Raw genomic sequence first — 24,477 nt, 5'->3', positions numbered from 1 at the left:
ACATTATACTTGTATATAATAATTAGAAAAAGACTAGATGAAAATCCCAAGAACTGAAAATTATAGTATGGTAGAGAATTATAAGTGAAAATGCTCTAAAAATATTTATTTTCAAATTTCAAAGCTGTCTTAAATATACAGATTTTAAAGATATAAGTCAATCAAACTTATTACGGGAGTGTTACAGAAGAAAGCCTAAATAGTCAAACCAAATAAGTGTTCTTTAGAAAAATTTCAGGAAGATTTTTGTTTGCTTGTTTATTTGATGGATTTTCTTAAAATTCTAAAATAAATTTCCAGGTTTTCCTCATAGGGCCACTTCTTGTGCAACAGAACCATGAGCCAAAGCTCAAGTCCATTTGTAGAAGCAATACCCTTTCTAAGACATAGCTGACTTTATTTACTCAGAGCTGCAAAATCATTTTTTAAAATGGATTCAAGGTTTTCTAATGGTAGGTACTGCCTGATACAATAGCACCTAGAAAGAAATTTTCCACTCCTAAGTATTTCTTGTACTAAAAAAAAAAAAAAAGGATAGAAAACAAGTACCATGCTCTCTCTTCCCCATTCCTCAATTAACAAACTCCTGCGGTGATCTCACTGTTCTGACTAGCCTAACTTCTAGAGGACGGGCAAGAGCTGCTGGCTGAGCTCCTGCCAGCAGTACAAATGAGACTGGAATGCAATGTGATTCTGCAATACTGACGGTGAAGGGATGACTCATGCCTGACAATTATAAACAAAAAGGAAGCCAGCACTGTCTCCTGGAGACAGGGAGGAAAAAAAAAAAAAAGGATGAACCAGAACCTGACCTCCAACTATCTTCTCCTTCCCAGCACCTAGAACAGTGCCTGGCCTTCATAAGTATACAATAAATAAATGTGAAGTAGATGGGTAAATAAATGCCTTTCCTACTTGTTCAAATCACTTTCAATACCAGGAGTAAAACTTTCTATCTTTCAATCCACAGCCTACATATTTATCTGGAATTGCTGTTTGCCTCGCCTCCAAAGATGAAGTAAGCATTTTGCTCCTAACTCAATGAAGGAATAAGAATCTAAGGGAAGCATGAGAATATCCCATAATTCCATTTTAAGTCACAGTAAATTCCTAAAGAAGCTTCTTTTGTGGAATGCATTCCGTACAAATCTACGGAATCTACAGAAGTTGATGTTACCATCAATTTTCTTGGCAAGATGAAGAGAAGGTAATAGAGAGGAGATTGCTACCCTGCAGACACCAGAACTCAACTCTTGGGTTTTGTTTTTGATATAAATGACACAATCTTAAATGCCAAGAAGAAATCAGCCACCGAAGAAGCCTGGCCGCTCCGTGAGAATACTGGCTCTCTCACTGACGAGAACTCCTTACCTGTTCCGGGCACAGTACCAGCACTCCGTTATAGCTAAGGAGGACTATGCTAACTGATGGTTCAGACAGAAGACAGGAAGGATAAAGCTGTCTCTGCTTTTTCTATAGTCCTGAACGCTCAGGTTTACATCACAAGGAGAGAAGTACACAAATTGTCCTGCCCTCGTTCAACAATGGACACAGCTCGACCTCCTCCTGCCTCCATATTCTCCCTATTTTTGCTGTCAATTCTTCTCACAGGGCGGTTGAAAGGTTCTTCCTGTTTGTTTTTACACAGGGTTGATTCTTCTACATTTTCCTATAGCTCCCTGAACTTACTATCACTCTTAAATTTATTTACATATTAAGAAAAATACCTATTCCTGTTACATTGTAGAAAATACCTTGACTCTTATTGGTACAAATACTCTCCAAGGGGAGCTGTAACTGCAGTTTCTGGGCTATAGCATGCCTGCCCCATGAGCAGCTGGGACTTGTCTGAAGCCACCCAGAGCCTTATCCAGCAGCCAGCATGGAATGGATACAAGTTCATCTCCTACCTAGTAAAAGTATCAGGGTGGTTAACTCAGATGCCAAAAAACACAATCCCAACCAAAGTCCTAAACTAGCCACAGAAAGCATCATGCCAACAGTGGAAATACATTTACAATCCCGAACACCCCAAAACAGGGGCTCTGCATCTCAGCTGATAAGCACGAAGCCCTAAGGATCGGAACTTCTCTATGTTGCATACTTGTATGAATCCAGTAAACAGACAAGGTGACAAGAATGTACTAAACAGATACTATGAATTCTACCACAGACACACATAAAGCAGGAACCTGAAGCTTTGGTGTCTTACCACTTACTAGACTCGAGGGTGGGGGGAGAAAAAGAGGGAGAGGGAGAGAGAGAGAGAAAGGAAACAGGACAATGGAGAAGAAAGAAAGAGGAAGGAAAGATTTTACTTTTTAACTTTATGACTTTAACTGTTGTATTATTTACCTTTTTATAACATTTCTCTTATTTCATTTTATTACAAAAGAACTTCATAGTGAGTTATGAAGAACTTTGTCTCTAATTAGACAGGATAATAACCGTAAGTACATGGGGACCAGGAGGACTTGGGTTTGACAAAATGAAGGAGTCCCAATGTGGTTGGTTCTCAGGTGGGTGACAGAGAGGCAGGAATCTTCTTCTTAAGGACACAGATTCATTCAAACAAAGGGAGGAGGGAACTGGCTTACTATGTGCCAGACCCTGTGCTGGGTGCTTTACAAACACTCTCTCATTTTAGCCTCACCCCAGTCCTAAAAGATATGGATAACTACCCCATCTTACAAATGAGGGGACAGTCAGTTAAGTAACGAAGCCAGGATGTAAACCCAGGTCCATTCAACTATAAAGACCATGGTTAAATAGTAACTGAAGGTCCACCGTATGTCAGGAACTATCTGTTAGGGATGTTCTAAAAGAACAAAGATTGGACAAGATGATGTCAGGGTTCCTGACAATCCTTGTGTTCTATGTTAAGTATATGTTTGCTGCAAAGTAAAGGCCCAGCTATGAAACAACCCTCCAAGGACTGGGAGAGAAATCACCAAAGAAAATAAGTTTCATAGTCCCAACAACAGTTTTGCATATTGACAGTACTTTGACCCTCTGTCTCTGAATTAGGGAAGACCCCCTGCCCCATCATCCTCTACTCAAAGGGATCTGAGACAGCAGAGCTGAGACAGTGAAAACAGAGAGGGAAGTCATTTGATGCAGGAAAGAGGCAGGATCCTAGAAAAGGGAGAAGACAAAAGAGGAAGGTTACGATTATAATCGCAGCCAGATTTCCTCCCCAAGAGCTAACCTTGGAAGGCTAAAAATTAATCACTGGTGGTGCATTGAGAAAATGCAGCCTCAACTTCAAGCTGTTCCTAAGAGATATCAAGTCTTCTCTCACGAGCATAAGGATTTTTTTAAACTTGCCTTTAAACCACACATATCCTAAAAGGTTAGTTAGCCTATAAGTATTCCCAGGTTTCTTGGCAAAAAAACATGTACAGAGGATGGTTACATGCCACCATGTATGTTAGTGTGTGTTAGGGGAAAGACAAGAGCGATGTTAAATTCGAAGAATACAGGGTTATTGTCAGAAGGAATTTAGAATTAATGACTTGCCTGAACCTCCCATACCCTTTATTAACATATATTTTAGTTCCCCTTTCTTATTGCCCCACAAAAATCATGGTTTCTTTACTTTAATATCTCTTGAATATCATTATTTTCCTCTTATATCTGTTATCCCAACTTTATTATCTAACTAAAAGTAAGCAACACACAACAAATTTCGTTCTAAAAGGTGCTACATTAAATGGCAATAACTAGACAAAAATTGAGAGAAGCTAACTTTCTAGCAACGAATAATTTTCTGTAAATTTGGGAATTAAAATTGTACATAAATGTTTATTATTTTAAGTAAGATCCTTTATAATAAATTTGGTTTGTGAAAGTGTTAACTGAGAAATTAAAAATATCAATGTCTATAAAATTTTGAAAAGAACATTTCCATTGAAATCTATTGATTGAGGGTTATAGAAAACTTTACTACTCCAACTGGTTCAAGTTAAAAATAAGTTTTTTAAAAAAGTTATTTGCAAGTTAGACCTTTTCTGGCAATGTCAACCTACTTCAGTTCCCTATCAGACATCACTATGAGCCAAAAACCATGGCAGCGTGCGGCAGCCTGGCTGCCAGGTGACACGTACATTTTTCCCAAGGGCCAGAAAACACCTGGTGGGGACAAACAGGCTACTGATAAGCACAGAACAACCGAGAGCTACGGACCTGCCACGGTAAAGAAAACAACGCTGCTGGAAAGCAGGATCTCAGTGTAAGCTCAGTAAATTCAATCTTCTCTGCTTCTTTTCATTCCTTTCTTACAGATGTTCATAGGAAATACAGAGATACACCCACATCAGACTGAGACAACTCTGAGGCAGACAACCATGTTCCACTGGACTTATAAGAGGAAGAACAGAGAAAAGGAGGTGGGTAGATAGATGTATGCAAAGAAAGGGGTAAGGGTGCAGAAGGGGAAGTATGTCCACAAAGACAGAACTAGTGCATATGGAGAATGGTGAAATGTGTCGCCAATTGAAAAATGCTGCTTTAAATTTAACACTAAACAAGGTTTTAGAAACTAATGGCTTGACTACTGAATTATGAACCAAGAATCTCTGGGGACCAGAAGTAACAAGCTGGGAACACACAGCACTATGGGTTCATGTGAGTTGGCCTATTTCTAGAAAAACTGAAAATGACTAAATTATGAAGACTTTAAAGTAACAGATCAGAAGAATGACCATTGTATAAGAGGGCAGGGGAAATTCTGCCTTGACAATCTGACAGTTGCAAATGAACATCCATTTCCCCTAATTCAATCTTGGTTTCCTTCAGCTAAATGTTTCTTTTCTTCACCACCCCTTTCATACACCAAATGGAAGGGCTGTTTAGAGCTAACTCGCTGGTCCTAAATAAAAAGAGAGCTAAACAAAAAGATCTTTCTCACTGGCATGAAACATCTTCAAGGTGGCTGTGAAATGCTCCCAGCAGTGAGCTGAGCATGGCTGATGGGCTTCATGGAGACAGGAGCCTGACTGTAGAGACAGGGCAGGGCCTGCACTCCACAAAGGCTGCCCCTGTGAGGCTCAGCATCAAAGGGATCAAGCTTGGAACCGTTGGGGTCCGTTGCTATTTCTACATCAAAACCATTAGTGAATAAAGCAGATCCGGAGAAACATTGGCTAAGGGAGCCTCAGAAACCACATGAAACAGAAACACAGGCTTGTGAATTCCTCAAAAAAAAGAAGAATATTCCTCAAGAAAGAATATATATTTCAACTGTGTGAAGAGAAAGCTGGTTTGGTATCTCAACTCCCCAAGTAGGTAGCCTCCTCAGGTGTCATCTCAGTCTGAGTGCTTAGCAAGATCAGGAGCAAGCACCACTCTCACCAGTAAGTGAGGCGCTCAGCCAGGCTCTTGGGGGAAGGCTCTCACTTTCCCTCCTTGCATCCCCTCAATTCATAGAACAAAAGTGAAATGAGCGTTAAAAATGAAAACCAATAAAAGAAATAAGTATTTAAAAATTGAAACCAATAAAATGATGGGGTACAAAGAAATAAAATCATTTGCCTCTCCTGCGATGGCTCTGCTCACATTCCAAGGCTGTTTTTAAAAGGCAATAACAGGAAAAATCACTACCCAACCCAGAGCAGGCAGTCATTTCACCCATTTACCCGTGTTCTTAAGCTGCAGGTCACAATGTATGAAGTCATAGCAACCATTTAGTGGTTGCTATCATCATTTTTCAAAATGAAGTCAAATAGAATAGAAAGAAAAATATCAGTGTGTTTTGCAAGAAGTAAAAGTATTGGTTCCTGAAACTTTATTTCAAAGTATATGTGTATGTATGTACTAGGTCCTGTTATAAAATGTTATTTCTTACAGTGAATTAAAATCTAAAAAAGTATAAAAACCACTGAGCTGCTGAAAACTGCAAGGAACCAGACCAGGGCAGTATACTATAGACAGATTATGTATGGATCAAATATTTATGCCTGTGAAGAAGCTCATGGGTCAGCTGAGGAGCCTCAGGCAATATACAAAAATTACTCGCAGAGTTATCTAAGAACTCTCACAGCGTCCCTGAGCTGAGAAATGCAAGCTCAAGGTGTGAAAACAGGAAAGTCCCCACTGAAACTGACCTGAGAGAAAATGCTGCCCTATATACATAGTCCCCTCTAGCTTTTATCAAGATAAAATAAACCTGGACTCTGGAAGGAAATGAGTTTCTATTTCTAGAATGTCACTGACCATGGCTACAACCAAAGGACTCATTCACTGACTGGGAGATCAAGCCTTATAGAACAAGAGTAGGTGAAGACGTTACAAGAAAAAAGAAACCGCCCTAGCTGGTTTGGCTCAGTGTTTAGAGCAGTGATGGTGAACCTATGACACGCGTGTCAGAGGTGACACACGAACTCATTTTTTGGGTTGATTTTTCTTTGTTAAATGGCATTTAAATATATAAAATAAATATCAAAAATATGTCTTTGTTTCTTCATTTTACTCATTGAAAAGGACACAACATCAATTCCCTGGTATCCTGACAAACCCCCGTGTTGGGTGTGCAGGAGGCAGCCAATGATTCTCATCATTGATGTTTCTATCTCTCTCTCCCTTCATTTCTGAAATCAATAAAAATGTATCAGAAGAAAGAAACCACTCTCCTAGTCCCGCCAAGCTAGCCCGTTCTTCCTAGCACAACTAACCAAGGTGATGGCCTCTCTATGCTGCGAGTATCTGCATCCTTGTATTCCTACCCACTCCTGACCCCTGGCATAGTCACACGCTTTGTCCATCCCCATTCAGTCTACTCAAATAGCCCAATCCCAGCTATACAGGAGGAAAGGAAGCCTAGCACAAGAGACAAGTCCTTCCTAAGTGGAGACAGCAACACCAGACAGGCAATATGATCTCTTAGGATACCCCATAAGACCTGTGCTCTCTTTCCAAGTTTACTTGAAAAGAGAAGCAAATGATACTCTCCAGATCTCATAACATTGAGCCAGACCTGTCTTCACATTCCCAAAATTCCTTAGAAAGTAGGAAACATGCCTGGCCAGTGTTGCTCAGTGGTTGAGCATCTACCCATGAACCAAGATGTCACTGGCTCAATTCCCAACCAGGGACAAGCCTGGGTTGTGGGCTCGATCCCCAGTGGGGAGTGTGCAGAAAGCAGCTGATCGATGATGTTTTTCTCTCATCATTGATGTTTCTATCTCTCCCCCTTTCCCTTCCTCTCTCTCTAAAAATCAATAAAAACATATTTTTTTAAAAAGTAGGAAACATGATCTATCCCACTTAGCAAGTAATGGCTAAGCCTAAGGAAATACAAAATTCTTCACTTGTCTCAACTCTAATAAGTGCATGCCCTAGCCAGTGTGGCTCAGTTGGATGGATGTTGTCCCAGGCACCAAAAGATTGCCAGTCAGGGCACATGCTCCAGTTGCCGGCTTATTCCCCAGTGTGGGGTGTGCAGGAGGCAGCCAATCAATGGTTCACTCTCACATCAGTGTTTCTCCTCTCCTCTCTCTCTCTCTCAAAAAAAAAATCAATTAAGAGATACATATATTTTAAAAAACAACAACATTAATTATCCATCATCTTATTATTCCTTTTAGAAAGGAATGGCTAGAGATAATCTTGAACACTTTCCTGCTAAGAAAGAAAAAGGATTTCTACCCTTTCTGTAAAAGCATGGCGAGATGCAAGTATCACATTCCTTCTATTTTATTTTATTTAAATATATTTTTATTGATTTCAGAGAGGAAGGAAGAGGGAGAGAGCAATGGAAACATCAATGATGAGAGAGAATCATTGATTGGCTGCCTCCTGCACACCCCACACTGGAGATCGAGCCCACAACCCAAGCATGTGCCCTTGACTGGAATCAAACCCCGACCCTTCAGTCTGCAGGCCAATGCTCTATCCACTAAGTCAAACCAGCCAGGGCACATTCCTTCTATTTCAGAAAGGGAGACAGGAGGCAAGGAGACAAGCCAATTGCTTAGGGCCTTGCAGCACAGCAGCAGAGGCAGGGATGGGCACTGCTACAACCTTGTGTGTTTTCAACTTCCTAGACTATGTTCCTTTAACTCCATCAGCTGATGTTCAGAGTCGACGGTATATACTGCCTCTGAGAAAGTTCAAATACAAGAAAAGTTGGTAGACAGAACCTAGAGACAGAACCTAGAGACGGAACATAGCAAAAGATCCTGGACAGAAACTGGCAACAGAACCTAGAGACAGAACCTAGCGAGAGAACCTGGCTGAAGATCCTAGAGACATTTTCTCTCTATCTCTCTCCCTTCCTCTCTAGGGAAATAAAAAGGTAATATGCTAAAAAAAAAAAAAAAGAAAAGAAAAGTTGGTATATGTATATACAGTTGTATGAGATTGGTACCTGTAAGAGAGCGTGCTGCATCGTCACCTCCAGTTCGGCTAACACATGGGCAGCATCCTCACTGTCCTCTTGAACCTCCAGGTCCTCCTCAGGGATGGTCTCCCAGGCGCCCTGGTGAGCAACGGGGGTGTGGCTGACCCGAGTCTGAGTCCCGTAGGTGAAGCGGAGGCGCCGAAGCTTACAGCTCTCCTCACTGCCCAGCTTGGTGGTAGGAAGCACCTGCACCCCCAACAGCAGGTTCAATAGCTGGCACTTGACATTACAATCCTGGCCGAGGATCAAGATGCAGGGGAGGCAGTCCACAATCTGCTGGAGGTACTTCTCTTCCTTAGGTGGGAAGGAAATGCAGCTCAGCTGGCCTGGTTGGGGAAGGGGAGAGTGGAGAAGGAGAAAGGAAGACAGAGAGAAGAGTGAGGAGGGGTAGAGAGAGATTCATACAGAGACCCCATTGGGATGCCAGGGTCCTAGAGAAAAAATTCCTAGGAAGCTCTTGGTTGAAGGAGACATCAGGAAAACATCCCAGTCAGAAAAGGCTCCTCAAATATCAACCAGAATTCCGCACCCTGGCTCATCCCCAAAGCAGTTGTTTCTCCCCGCTCCTTCTCCATCCAGGGAAGGGACAGCCTAAGGCAGCAAACTCATTAGTCAACAGAGCCAAATATCAATAGTACAACGACTGAAATTTCTTTTGAGAGCCAAATTTTTTAAACTTAAACTATATAGGTAGGTACACTGTTATTAACTTAATTAGGGTACTCCTAAGGCTTAGGAAGAGCCACACTCAAGGGGTCAAAGAACCGCATGTGGCTCGCGAGCCGCAGTTTGCCGACCACTCGCCTAAGGAGTTTACAAGGACTCAGTCACAATCACAAGATCATTAAATTGACAAAGCCATTAACTGGGATGTGAGTCCAAGGAGAAACCACACCTGAATATGTTAAAATGAAAATTTTCCTTAGGACAGAAGATCTAATATTTGAACATATTCGACCTTTTTAAATGTCGCTACCATGTGAAGTTTTAGCTTGTTATTTTCCTCTTTGATGACATATTTTATAACTAAATGTATGGGACTCTCTAAATACACACATATTGAAATAAAAAGTTACTTAAGTTTACATAAGCTCTAGGATCTTTTCTGGCTCATCTCTCTGAGAGCTGGAGATAGCACCCCAGTTGCCAAGTCATCTGTTTTCTGAAAGCATCAGGTACTCAATAAAGATCAATATCTCCTAATCAAATCACATTCCCTTATATGGAAAGCGAAAGGACTGCCTGTTAGGATCCAGGCAAATCTAGGAAGAGATGTGATTTATTTAAAAAACATTCTTTCAAGACAACCACGCTTCCACAAACAAGTCCAATAGTGTTCAAGACAGAACAAAAGACTTCCTAAAGCATGAAGACCCCGTTTGAGGAAAGGAACCAGAAGTCAGTTGACTGAAACTCAGATTCTGAACTCCATCGTTCCCCCACTTGTCCAGTGCCAGTGCCTGCCTATCTCTATGATTCAGGCAACCCTTGAGTTTGTTTGGAAGGGCACAGACACATGGTTCTTAGGCTGTAAGAGGGCTGATCTGACATACATCTTAATTGAAATGTGGTGGCACCAACAAACAGTATTCCCTTTAGTCACTTAACCACGAGCTGCACACCTTCCATACATTGTTTATTTTGTTCCTATACATGAAGCAAGAGATCTCTGCCCAGACTCACTGAAGAGGTTGGTCTACTTTAGGGTGCACCTATCCTGCCACATACTTAAACCTTAAACCTGCTTCTCTTCCACAAATGGCACCACCAAACGGTTTACAGGGGTCCACTTTCACCCACACCCCCGTGTGCATTTCAGGGAGCCCTTCCTTTCAGGTCTGTCTGCAAGCACACCACCTGGCTGCACATGCACATCAGCAAAGCTGAAGCAAGGAAGTCTATGCTTCTAGGGAAGAGACGGGTCCTTTGAAAAAGCAAAGAGTGTAAATGAGGGCCTAATTCTGTGTGAGGATTTACTAAGCGCAAGAGTAAAACACCAGACCACTGGTCTTACTTTGAACTACCATCAAAAGCAATGGGACACAGCCAATTTCTTGTATGACCACTTAGCACGCAGCAATGGGCTTGTCCTGAGTGCCTGCATATCTTGTTCACAGCTAAACACTTGTCACAGTCTACTCTAGTTATCTTATTTATAATTAGCGGAACACCCAACACAACGACAAAAACATAGTAAGTACTTTATGTTACACCTTTGTTTGCTCTGTGCAAGAACCCATTTATTGTGGAGAATTGTTTATAGAAAGCTGTAAGTATTCTGCTAAAGACTCAGGAAAGTCCAGTACCATGATGAATCACTTAGGAGAGACTAACATTCCTAAAAACCTCCTTCATCTCCCCAATCACCTTGCAGAATTCATTTAACTACCGAACTCTCCGCCTGAGCAGTGAGAAGTCCAACTAGATTCACTCTCATCTACGCTTCCTACCTTTCCTCTCTTCTCAGTTCTCCTCACATCCTCAGATAGGTGCCAATTCATTCTGACAAACTTCATAACTCCTAAAACAAAAATTGGTACATAATAAAAACCTGAATGAGATTTGTTATTGCTGCAGCTAGGAGAGCGGGTAATCCTATATAATAAAAGGTTAATATGCAAATTAACCAAACAGTGGAATGACCACCAGGGGGCAGGCGCTCAATGCAAGAGCTGCCCCCTAGTGGTCAGTGCACTCCCACAGAGGGAACACAACTCAGTCAGAAGCGGGGCCCTCAGCTGGCGAGCGCAGCAGTGGTGGTGGGAGCCTCTCCCACCTCCGTGGCAGCACCAAGTACCCCTCAGGGGAGCGGGCCTAAGCCAGCAGTCAGACATCCCCCAAGGGGTCCCGGACTGTGATAGGGCACAGGCTCAGCTGAGGGACTCCTCCCCACCCCCAACTGCATGAATGTTGTGCATCAGGCCTCTAGTAGATAATGAAAATCAACTAAGCATTTTCAGAAACAGAGGGAGAGATCTCAACATCTCTGAGACACTGTCAAATATAGGAAAGCCAGTAAAACATGCTCTACATGAGCCAAAAACCACAGCACACACCCCATTATTCATCTGACCCAAATCACCATGCGCGCGCGTGTGCGTGCACACACACACATACACATACACACACACACACACACACACACACACCTCTGTAGTGACAAAAACAGTCACTACAAATAGTACCACTAGTGTCAAATAGCCATAGACCAGTGCAATGGGCCAGGGGCCGACACTGAAACCAGTTTTAATTTTTGTTTCCATGCACAACTAGGGTTCTATGTGCAATCATTTTCACTGAAGAAAGCTCTTATATGGATATTACAATTGGTTTTTCAATATCTCATTATCCAAGCCCTTTGCTTCTCCTACAAATCTTTAACTTTTTTTTATTTTATTTTTTTTATTGTTTTCAGAGAGGAAGGGAGGGGAGAGAGAGACAAACATCAATGATGAGAGAGAATCATTGATCGGCTGCCTCCTGCACGCCCACCCCCCCCAACCCCCCCACCGGGGATGGAGACCACAACCTGGACATGTGCCCTTGACCAGAATCGAACCTGAGACCCTTCAGTCCACAAACCGATGCTCCATCCACTGAGCTAGAGCAATCTTTAACTTTTTAATTGACCTCCAAAGTGTCTACAAGATTTGAACAAGGGCGTGGAGAGAAGTGAAGGTGAAACTAGATCAGTGATGGCAAACCTTTTGAGCTCGGCGTGTCAGCATTTTGAAAAAACCCTAACTTAACTCTGGTGCCGTGTCACATCTAGAAATTTTTTGATATCTGCAACCATAGTAAAACAAAGATGTATATTTTTGATATTCCTTTTATATATTTAAATACCATTTAACAAAGAAAAATCAACCAAAAAAATGAGTTCGTGTGTCACCTCTGACACACGTGTCATAGGTTCGCCATCACTGAACTACACTGTCTCACTCCTTGATTCTCTCAGCAAATGGTTCATGGTTCTGTGAGGAGGAGTGCAGCATCGAATTGGAAACAGCACTAGAGAAGGGAGATAGCCCGGTCCCCGGCTTCACCGCTGATTAGCTCTGCGACCTTGACCACTCACTTGCTTTGTCTCAGCCTTGGATTTCTCATCTCTGAACTAAGGGATTTCAGTGGTTCTCAACCTTCAGGACCTTTAAAACAGTTCCTCATGTTGTGATCCCCAACCATAAAATTATTTTCATTGCTACTTCATAACTGTCATGTTGCTACTGTTATGAATCATAATGTAAATAACTGATATGCAGGATGGTCTTAGGCGACCCCTGTGAAAGGGTCGTTCGACAGCCAAAGTGGTCTCGACCCACAGGTTGAGAACCGCTGGATTAGATCATCTTTAACATCCTTTCCAGTCCTAAAATTCCAGGATTCCATCAGGTTTTAACTGTTGAAGGAAACTTAACTGAGGGGATGGGTGGTTGGTCTGGTTGTTTTTACTCTAAGTTATATGTGAATTTAATTATGCACGCTCTCCCTGGGCTACTACTGAAACTCAGATCAAAAAACGTGACTGAACTAGCCAGGGGCTCTGAGGACCTACAGTGCAGTGCTAGCAGTTCGCTAAAGAAGATGAGAAACTGTAGGCTGACAGGAGGAGGAAGGAAGAAAACCTGCTTCAGAGGTGGAGCAGCTGCCCCACTGACAGTTAAAGGACTTCAGAGTTAATCGGGTTTTCTTTGTAATTACTATAACAGCATCTGCATATGGGCTGCCAGAAGGCAACGGTAGGGCTTCCCAGCTGGAGCACATTAACCCTGCCAACTCTGCTGCAAGAAAAGACAACTCAAATTCAAGTGCAAGCTAAGGCTTACTTTTCTCTCGGTAGTTCCTAAATACAGATTTTCTTGATTGCGATTAGAGCTGGCCCTTGAACAATGTCAACAACAAAAATATAGGGGCTCCAACAACCTGCCAGTTGACTCTTGAACAACGCGGGTTTGAACTGACCCACTCAGTTCGATTGGAAAAGGCACGTATAAGTGGACCCAAGCAGTTCACACCGACGTTGTTCAAGGGTCACCTGTACTTCTGAACAAAGCTTTCAAACCAGAAGGAGAGAGCAACTAAAGTAGCAACCCATTTTGTTCATTTGTTTTAGATAATGAAGGGGAGCAAAATATACCACTCCAAAAGCCTCTGGCATGTTGATTGATTTTAAGCTGGTTATTTTTAAGAAACAGCAGACTCGGGTGAAGCTCTGAAAACTGAGAAGTTGCCCTTTTGTAAGAAACATTTATAAGGGAAATCTCCTTTGTAAGGGTATCTTCCTCTCAGTAGCAGGAAAAAGATGACTCTAAATCTCTAGACACTCTTATCAATGAAGAAGGGAAAGCTTAGATCTGCATTAACAACCTTACCTGTGTGTACCATGCTTTTCCTGGTGACCTCCCTTAACTACCCACCCCCAACAACATCTGTCTCTAGCTGAAGATGATATTTAAAGTAGTAACTTGGACCATTTCAGAATTACTCACTTTTCCTGAGCTTCTCCCATGTATACAGGAGGTATGCTTATTATCAAATTTCTGTTTGTTCTTCTCCTGTTAATGTCTAAAAAGGTAGAGAAAGTATTTTTCCTCCCACAGTAACATTTACTGACCCTTTCTAAGTACATAACTTGAATTGCCTCATGCCATTTAATGTTCCTGATTCTACCAGAGAATGAATATTACCCCCATCTATACTAATAAAAGGGTAATATGCTAATTAGACCAGGTTAACCGGCCATCTTCTGGGCGTCCGACTTCCTTCCAGACAAAGCCATGGTGGTGGGGGCTGAGGCAGAGGCAGTTAGGGGCGATCAGGCCAAGCAGGGGAGGGCAGTTGGGGCCGGCTGGGGTTTAGGGGCAATCAGGCTGGCAGGGGAGAGCAGTTAGGGGTGAGATCAGGCCAGCAGGGGAGGGCAGTTAGGGGCAATCAGGCAGGCAGGCAGGCAGAGGGGTTAGGGGCAACCAGGTAGGCAGAGGGAATTAGGGGCAATCACACAGGCAGGCAGGTGAGCGGTTAGGAGCCAGTGGTCCCAGATTGTGAGAGGGATGTCCGACTGCCAGTTTAGGACATCCCCCAAGGGGTCCCTGATTGGAGGGGATGCAAGCTGGGCTGAGGGAATTTTGTGCACCAGGCCACTAGTTTATAGATAACTGTCAACATTTATAGGAAACAGCTTTAAAAAAAGAGCCCAGCCTTAACCGGTTTGGCTCAGTGGATAGAGCGTCGGCTTGTGGACTGAAGGGTCCCAGGTTCGATTCCAGTCAAGGGCAAGTACCTTGGATTGTGGGCACATACCCAGTAGGGAGTGTGCAGGAGTCAGCTGATCGATGTTTCTAACTCTCTATCCCTCTCCCTTCCTCTCTATAAAAAATCAATAATAAATACATACACACACACACACACTAGAGGCCCGGTGCACAAAAATTTGTGCACTGGTGGGGGCGTGTGTCCCTCAGCCCAACCCGTGCCCTCTCACAGTCTAGGATCCCTTGGGAGATAACCACCTGCTGGCTTAGGCCCGCTCCCCGGGTGGCAGATGGCAGGCCCGATCCCACGGTGCCTGCCCCGCCTCCCCAGGTTGTAGATGGCAGGCCCAGATCCCACGCTGGGTCGCAGACAGCAGGCCCGGATGGCGACTGGGCAGGTGGCAGATTGCACTGTCCTGCCCCACCTGCAGTATGCAAATTTAATGGCCATCTTTGTTGGGTTAATTTGCATACTCTTCTGACTGGCTGATGGGCATAGCAAAGGTATGGTCAATTAGCATCTTTGTCTTTTATTAGTGTAGATAAAAAAGAGCCCATGTTTCTCTATGTATCTAGGCAAATAAAAGGTGGAACACAGGGCAGTACAGGAGCTATACCTAGGTCTCGGGACCAGTGTAAGGGAGGAAAACTTTTCCTTCTACCCTTCTAGATTCTTTGGCTGGTCTAACAATCTAATTAGTGTAAGACACATTAACAGGAGTAATTGCCTATGAGTACAGGACCCCCATAAGAATATGAGACTCACAGGCAGTCAGCAATTGAGATTTATTTGCCTTACTGAGATAAGGTCTGGGACTGCAAAGGTCAGGAAGGCATTTTTAGGAGGATGGAAAGAGCAAAAGTTTGGTAAACAAATGTTTGCCAGGCCATTCAGAGATAATGGAACTCAGAGAGGACTTCAATCTCCAGTCCCTGCCAAGCTTCCCCAGACCACTACACCTACCCATGCTCTTTGTGGCTAACAGTATGATAGTTCTCTTCATAGACCAGGCCCTCATTTAAATTCTTCTAGACAGTTAAGGGGTAGGTTAAAAAAAGCTCTATGTCATTGGACCTTCATTGTCTTCAGCTCAAAATAGTTCACTTGCCAAAGTGCCACATCATGGGAGACTGGTTCTGAACCACTTTACCAGGTTATTACTTAGTAGTAGACAATATCCCTGAAGGGTGGCAGAATATGCCATCCCAAAATATGCTACTTTGGCATAAGGATTATTTTGAACTGAAGGTACTTGGCACCTAGCAGGTTTAAGAAGAGCGTTCTGACCTCCCCTTTTTCTTCCTGAAAGCAGGAGATAAAAACCCCTGGCAGATGTCCTTATACCAGAAGGAAAGCAACATCCTTATCACCAAGGACCAGGAGTCAAGGCCATGAAAAATCTTTACAAATAAGCCTTGTTAAACCACCCTTTGTCTTCCTACTTTTCCACCATTAACTGCCCTAGCTCAAGCCCCTGTGTCTTGTCATGTTTTCAAATTTACTTCTGTTTATCCAATTCAGTAAATGTTCAACTCCGTTTCTTTGGGTCTTCATTCTCTTGTGAGGACCCCCAAATACAAGGGATATTTAATAAGATGCATATGTTTTTCTCCTGTTAATCTGTCCTACATCGTTAGGTCTTAGGCCCAGCTTCGAGACCCTAACAGAATAGATATTTCCTCCCCTACCCCCTCTACCATGTTTTCCCAATCTGCATAAAACACAACTTAGTAACTGTAGAACCCCAATGTAAGCAGACTGACAGAGCCACCATGAAAACTGCCCCGAACCCAATTTAAAGCAGACGGACAGTCACTACGAAAATTGCCCAAAACCAGAAATAAGGCTTGGGGGGGAAACACGGTATTACTATTAGCTGGTGTGCATTTTTTAAAAATTATTGTTATCCTAAGGTCACTAGAGTCTTCTTCCTGTAAGAGTCTGTAGGTGCTTTTCAGAAAAATTTTAATGCTCCTCTTACCAGTTGGTGTGTGTTATCCTTTGGGTTTGAGGGTAAGACTATGCTAAAAAGAAAGAACTGGAGAGAAGGGATACTAATGGCCTTTTATGTCTCTACTGCCCATTAGAATAGGTACTTTGAAGTGTTTTGGAGTAAGGGCAATGGAGTTTACCACCCTTCTTGCCAGTTTTCCATCCGAATCAGTATTACATTCAAGAGGTGAGTGAAGGCCAGGGTAAGTTGTAGTCTATGGCCAAGCTAGGAAGGCAGTCAATGAAGTGAATGAAATGGGACTCTGCCTTTGCCCCATACTATTGAACTCTTGGGCCTTCCGAGTTCATTCAGATCTCAACAGTTCCTACTGCGATCTTTGTTCCTGGTCTACAAGGATTTCCTCCTTCAGTCAAGTTTTTTTTTTACCTCACTTTTAACATTAAATGTACAGTCCTCTCTAAAAGTGAATGAAAATATAAAGGATTTTATAATTCACTGAAGTAATCAGTAATACAAATATACATTTCCACAAATAATTAGTGATGTTTTATTTCTTAATTACATGTGCCAAGAGTAAAGGATAAATCCTAAGTTGAGAAATGAAGCTTATAGTCTTTCTACTACAACCAATTCTCCTACAAGTTTCAAAGTATTGAGCTACAAAAATCCCAGGAGCTGAGAGAAAAATAATTCTGCTAAGAAACATTTATCATTCCCAAACAAGCTCTCTGACCTTCAGCTAAATTTAAAGAATTCTGAATAAGAGTAAGCATCCCCTTTAAGGAAAACACATGCGTAGGTAGTCTGGTTTTCAGAAACTTCAGGACCAAGCAGTACAAGATATTTTGGTTGAAAGGGATGGTTTTAGAGATTAGAGATTGAAATGTACTCAAGAATTCAAGCTTGTATGGAAAACTGAAAAGTCAAGCTGGTAGAAATGTCACTGAAGTCCTCCTACCTGATGGGCATCTCTGATAGTTTTAAAGAAACAGGCTGTCCTGGCACCAGGGAGGAGAACGCACCTCTGCCCCCAGCTCAATAGCCTCTGGAAGTTATGAGAAATGAAGAGACGCACTCAGCAGCCTGCTGACAAGCTCCTTTCTGGGTGAAACTGCTCCTGAGGCTGGGCATACTGCAGAGGGAGCACAAAGGCAGCTGGCAGCTGAGGCTGGATTTACAAGATGCAGAGATGGAAGTGGCTCCTCGAAGAAGGACCCCATGCTTCACCAAGGGCTTAGTTTCTGTCATTTGGAAGGCAGCATCTTATAACTAGTAACCAGTAAGAATGATCACAGGAGCCAGCTCAAACTGGGCTCACAGAGAACAACTGTAAGCTTAAAAAAAAATTTTAATTGATAACAGATTAAAATCCATTGAAAAAACTCTCAAGTGCAGACTGATATAAATAGGTAAACAAAGGAAAAGGAGAGCTCTTCCTTAACACTGAATACCTACTAAGAGATACAGAAGGCATGATAACTAAGAGATACAGAAGGCATGATAACTAAGAGATACAGAAGGCATGATAACTAAGAGATACAGAAGGCATGATAACTAAGAGATACAGAAGGCATGATAACTAAGATACAGAAGGCATGATAACTAAGAGATACAGAAGGCATGATAACTATAATAACCACCACTGAGGCAGATGGCAGTTGTCAAGTAGACCAAGTAGATGCTACATCTGGTGGTATAACAGGAACAGGATTATCAGTGAAATCTTAGAACACCTCCCCACAAAAAATTAATCAGCTGGATGGAAATTTTCATTTGGAGTGTGGGGTGGGGACAGATATTGGGAAGTGTCAAGAATGGAGAAGAATTGGGCTAATTTGGGTAAATTTGAAGGGAAGGTACAGATTTACTAGTAACAAACTTCATACTTTAAATATGGTTTCTGAATCCAAAACAATGTATCCAGCTCCCCTTTTTATTATTTAAGTCTTTTTCTTTAAGAAACCAAAAACCAAATTAGAGCTTTAATACTGTGGTAAAAGAACTGGAGTTTTAGATGAGTCGCTGGCATTGGGAGATTCAGTGCCATCTATCTATCTATCTATCTATCTATCTATAATTCTATCTAATAAAAGACAAAAAGGGTAATTGACCGTACCTTCGCTACACTTCCCATGGGCTAATCAGGGCAATATGCAAATTAACTGCCAACAAAGATGGTGGTTAATTTGCATATGTAGGTGCCAAGCAACGGAGTGAAACCGGCTGGCCCCGGGCAGGAGCAGCAAGCGAAGGCCGGCATGGTGAGCTGGTTAATGTGCATATGTAGGCGCCAAGCGACAGAGCGAAGCCGGCTGGCCTCGGGCAGGAGCTTTGAGCGAAGGCCGGCATGGTGAGCGAAGAGCAAAGAGGGAAGCCCACCGCACCAGCCTCTGCCACGCTCCCGGGGCCCACGCGCGGCGAGTGAGGAGCTAAGCCCCTCACCCGCCATGCCGGCCCCTCCTGGCGAAGAGTGAAGGCCTCGGTTCCGGGTGCCGGAGGAAAACTGGTGCCAGCAGCCAGGGGAAGGGGCCCCCGAGGGGCCCCAAACTGCAAGAGGGCACAGGCTGGGCTGAGGGCCCCATCCGAGTGCACAAATTTTTGTGCACCGGGCCTCTAGTCTATATATATAAAGAGCCAGGGGCCGTCACATCTGAAACAACCAAACGATGACCGAAGGGGTTTCACAGCTCTGCATGGCACAGAGGAGGCGGGTCTCGTTGGAGGAGGTGGGTTGCGGCAAGGAAGGGCAGTTGGGTGATCGGGCAGGCAGGGGAGAGCAGTTGGGAGCGATTGGGCCGGCAGGGGAAGGCAGTTGCAGGTAATCAGGTCGGCAGGGGAGCAGGTAGGCGTCATTCAGGCTGGCAGGGGAGCAGTTAGGTGGCAATCAGGCTGGCAGGCAGAAGTGGTTAGGCGCAATCAGGCAGGCAGGCAGGAGAGTAGTTAGGAGCCAGTGGTCCTGGACTGTGAGAGGATGTCCGGTTGCCAGGATCAGGCCTAAACCAGCATCCGGACATCCCCTAAAGGGTCCTGGCTTGGAGGGTGCAGGCTGGGCTGAGGTGACCGCCTCATCCCCCCGCACAAATTTCATGCACTGGGCCTCTAGTTTATAAAATAATAGGGTGGGTAAGATATCAGCCCCTAAAGTAATTCATTAACTTAATACTTATCCCATTCTGTGTGTCTGTCTGTCCTCTCTAACTTGGCACCATCACTGGCAGTTGTGAAATGTACCCAGGATTTGTTGTAATCAGGTATAGTAAGACATGCAGACAGCGGAATGACTGTTGTGAAGGCAGAAGTTCTTACAGATCCCAAGAGACAGGCGCACAGGATATCATGCAGGGCCACATGGGAGGCACCAGGGTCTGCTTGGGGTGGGCTGGGAGGCAGAAAGAGGGGAGGAAAGCTTGGGCAAAATCCTTTGTTGTAGTTTTTATGGGACAGAATACATGAGGCAAGGTGTGAAAGCTGAGCAGGGTTAGGATTGGATAGTTTCAATAAATTCAGCAAGGTGTGGTATCAGGGATGGTTCCTAGTTGTCCAAAGCCTGGGTGATTAAGGCAAAGAAATTTTTTTAAAACATTTAATTGACTGCAAAGAGGAAAATGGTGACTTTAAGGAGAAAACCTAGAGGACAGTAACATGACCAAGGATCAAGCTTAATGTCTCCAGGAGTCAGGTGGGCTGACACCATGCACACCACATCATTTCTGTGCCTAATCCTGCTAAGAGCTCATGACCCAAGTCTGGTCATGAGGTAACAACAGATGGATCCATGCGGATGGTCATCCTACACAAAGTAAAACCAACTCTTTAAACCTATCAAAGATATAATAAAGGCCCAGGGAAGGAGAAGGAGAGACATGACAACTAATGCAACATATACTCCTGGACAGGACCCTGGATCAAAAAGAAAAACAGACATTATTGGAACAGTTGGCAACATCTGAATGGGATCTCTGGACTGGATGGTAGCAGTGAGTCAATATTAACATGCTGATTTGTGGGATTGTATACTGGTATGTACACGGGAGTATTTACAGGAGATAAGACAACCTACTTAGAGCTTGCTTTCAAACTGCCCAGAAAAGGAGTAGACACCATTGGGTGATGGAGCCAATGCAATAAAATGTTAACAACTGGGGAATCTGCATGAAGTAGTATGAGAACTCTTTGTATTGATCTCTCAAGATTTATGTTAGTTTGAAATTGTTTCAAAATAATTTTTTAAAAATGAGCCAAAAGGATGCCTAGCAAAGTGACCCAGTTCTGGATCTCAGAGGAGAAAGACATCAAGAGGTAGAATTTTACTTGACAAAACAAACCAAACCCAGCAGGTTAAAAAAATGCATTAAATACGGCAATAATAGAATTTAAACAATAAGTTTCTTTGTTGTCTGCACTTTTGCCCATCACGTTACTTTCTGCCTCCTCAGTCTTCTGGTGAAGGTTTGCTGCTGCCAGATCAGAGTCAGGGGAGTTCAAGGCACTAATCTAAGTAGTTCAGGATCACATTTAGGATCCAAATCCTCAAGGCTAAGCAGTAGAGACAAACATCATGCTGCAGGTCAGGACACTTGGATAAAAGTTCCTACAACTATCCAGGTCACAGAACAAGAACCCACCAGAGAAGCTGGACCTTGGACTGCCTACAGGGGTGCCTCTGATTACTCAGAGGTGGAGAACACACCTCCACCTCTTCTGGTCCCAGACCTCCTTCTTACCAGATGCTAGCAAATCACTTCTATACCAACAATCCACTTTCCCAAGGGGGAGCAGTGCAACGCCTCCATTGCCACCTGGAATGAGAGCCAGCAGAGCAGGAAATGGTTCAATCCGGACAAACTGAAATGGGTTTCGACAGTGGGGCACTTGTATGCCGGAAGAATACTGTTTCCCCTACATTCTTTCCTTGCACCTAGATATCTCCATAACGTTAAAAGTTAAGTCTAGAGTATGTTGTGCAGCGTATTACTAAAAAGTAAACTCCATTTGGTTCAGTCACTGTCTCTCTAATTTAAATAAAGTTTTTATTCAAATAAATCTTATAATCTAGCTATATTTATGACAGGGCCTTAGTCTGCTCTGAAAAGTTTGTCTTGATAAAAAAAAAAAAAAATCCTGGGAGCCCTCAGTTAATTGGAGTGTTGTCCTCTACATCAAAAGGTGGCAAGTTCTAATTCAGTGGTTCTCAACCTTCTGGCCCTTTAAATACAGTTCCTCATGTTGTGACCCAACCATAAAATTATTTTCGTTGCTACTTCATAACTGTAATACTGCTACTGTTATGAATTGTAATGTAAGTATCTGATATGCAGGATGGTCTTAGGCGACCCCTGTGAAAGGGTCGTTCGACTGCCAAAGGGGTCGCGACCCACAGGTTGAGAACCGCTGTACTAATTGGTCAGAGCACATGCCTAGGTTGTGGGTTCGATCCTCAGTCTAGGCACACATACAGAAGGCAGCTGATGGGTGTTTCTCACATCGAAGTTTTTCTCTCTTCCTCTCCTCCTCCTTCTCCACCTCCTCCCTCCTTCTTTTCCTCTCTCTCTTTAAAAAACAATCAATTAAAAAGAATTCTCTCCCCATTATATAGACTGAAAAAGTTAAATACGCTAAGATAAAATCTTGTCCAGCATAAATAAGGCATTAAAACTCTTAATCTGGCCCTAACCAGTTTGACTCAGTGGACAGAGCGTCAGCCTGCGGACTGAAAGGTCCCAGGTTCGATTCCGGTCAGGGGCATGTGCCTTGGTTGCGGGCACATCCCCAGTGGGAGGTGTGCAGGAGGCAGCTGATCGATGTTTCTCTCTCATCGATGTTTCTAACTCTCTACCCCTTTCCCTTCCTCTCTCTAAAAAATCAATAAAAATATATTTTAAAAAAACCTCTTAATCTGATGAAGCTACAGTTAGACCTACTTTACATCTGAGTTAAAGAAATGGAATAAAGTATTTTTTAAAAGAAATGTGAGGTTTTCATTTTAAAATCAAAGGCTTTTATGACTACATGACCTATCATAATTCTTTGGGATAGTTTTTGATGCATTATTAGTTAAACAAGTGAAAAGAAAAACAACCTTCAAGTCCTACTTCCCATGTTCCTGCCCAGAAACCACCCCCGCAAGGAACGGAAACACATTATAGAGGCCCAATTCCAAAGAGAATTGCAGTCAAAGGTTCCCACAGCCACAGGGCACCAGGCTGGGCATGCGTCCAACCACCACACTGCCCACTAAAGGGACAGAAACAGGCACCACTGCGCCCCATGCGGCAGGCACTGCAGCTGTGGGCCATTGGGGACACTAGTGGGCCGCCCCTCCTCCCCCCGCCGCATTGGCCAACTTTTCTTCGGTTTGGTTTGGACTTTGGAGAAATATTATATATGGCTGGTTTGTAGCTCTAAGCAAGGGGGCACATATCTCTGCCACTGCTACACCTGGTTCTCTCTGTTAAGGTGGCAAGTTCCAGGATACCCAAGACTCCCTATTTGGCAAAGAATAAATTTTCAAACACGAGGTAGACTAAACTTAAGACTGGAAATCCCACAGGGACTCCAGGCAGACCTTGGAAGGTCAAAAACGAAAAATTGGCCAAGCCAGGTGGCTCAGTAGTTGAGCATCGACCTTTGAACCAGGAGGTCAGGGTTTAATTCTTGGTCGGGCCATATGTCCACGTTGCGGGCTCGATCCCCAGTGTGGGGCATGCAGGAGGCAGCCAATTGATGATTCTCTCTCATCATTGGTGTTTCTATCTCTCTCTCCCTCTCTGAAATCAATTTTTAAAAATATTTTTTAAAAAGGAAAGAAAACCTACATCTTCCACATGGATTCACCCTCTGTTCTCTTATGAATGACAGCATTCAGATTCCCATATAGCAAGCAAAACCTATCATTCCTAGAGGTGAACTATTTTCCTACAAGAAGTAAGGAACAAATTTTACCTTAGGTCTTAAAACTGTTAGGAAAGTCCTGGCTGGGTAGCTCAGTTGGTTAGAGTGTCATCCCGATATGCAAAATCCATGCTTTCTTTAAAACTACATATGCAGGTTCAATCCCAGTCATGACACATACAAGAGTCAACCAATGAATGCATAAATAAGTGGAACAACAAATCGATGTTTCTCTCTCTCCCCTCAAATCAGTATTTTTTTTAATTTTAATAAAAAATAAACAAACTGTTAAGAAAAAAAACACATGCACCCACACACCTCATACTCTTCATACTGGCTTCCTTGTGAGTAACCTCTGAGAAAGATATGAAGATGACAAACACTCTAACAATAACATCACAAGCCCTGGCCAGTGTGGCCCGGCTGGTTAAAGCATGTCCCATACACTGAAAGGTCATGGGTTTGATTCCAGTCAACATGCCTAGGTTGCAGGTGCAGTCTCGGGGTGAGACTGCTTTTAAATCATACAAACAAGATAATTATAATTACTCCATAAAAGAGTTTGGGTCCTGGCCAGTTTGGCTCAGTGGATGGAGCAACGGCCAAAATCAATTTGGCTATTCCAGGGTTCCAGGTTCAATTCCAGTCAAGGGCATGTACCTCGGCTGCAGGCTCTTCCCCAGCCCAAGTCCTGGTCAGGGCACGTGCAGGAGGCAACCAGTCAATGTGTCTCTCTCACATCGGTGTTTCTCTCTCTGTGTCTCTCCCCCGCCCACTCTCTCTAAATATCAGTAGAAAAATATCCCCGGGTAAGGATTTAAAAAAAGACCGTTTGGGCTAATTTTCCTGTATTCTTTCAGAAAGTTAATAAAGCATGTCAACTCCTGTTTTATCAATGCCATTTAATCTTACAACTTCCCATATGCCTTATCCCTACTTCCTCTAAGGCAGCTAATGGTTAATTAAATAGGTAACCAATTTG

The 24,477-nt window shown here is 43.2% G+C and overlaps 1 protein-coding gene across 1 annotated transcript in view; it reads right to left on the bottom strand.

The window, feature by feature from the left end:
- Positions 1-19,053, bottom strand: part of DSTYK (dual serine/threonine and tyrosine protein kinase) — a 39,131-nt gene extending 20,078 nt beyond the window's left edge. Inside the window, exons 1-2 of the mRNA XM_006754427.2 lie at positions 19,047-19,053; positions 8,366-8,724 (exon numbers count right to left, since the gene is read on the bottom strand). Of these exons, the coding sequence (XP_006754490.1) occupies positions 8,366-8,724; positions 19,047-19,053 (366 nt within the window). The remainder of the gene's footprint in view (positions 1-8,365; positions 8,725-19,046) is intronic.
- Between the last annotated feature and the right edge of the window lie 5,424 nt (positions 19,054-24,477).

This window comes from Myotis davidii, unplaced genomic scaffold (genome assembly GCF_000327345.1).
Source record: "Myotis davidii unplaced genomic scaffold, ASM32734v1 scaffold710, whole genome shotgun sequence".
Classification (NCBI taxonomy): domain Eukaryota; kingdom Metazoa; phylum Chordata; class Mammalia; order Chiroptera; family Vespertilionidae; genus Myotis; species Myotis davidii.
The sequence above is the reverse complement of the archived record's forward strand: the minus strand, read 5'-3'. Positions and strand labels throughout refer to the sequence as shown.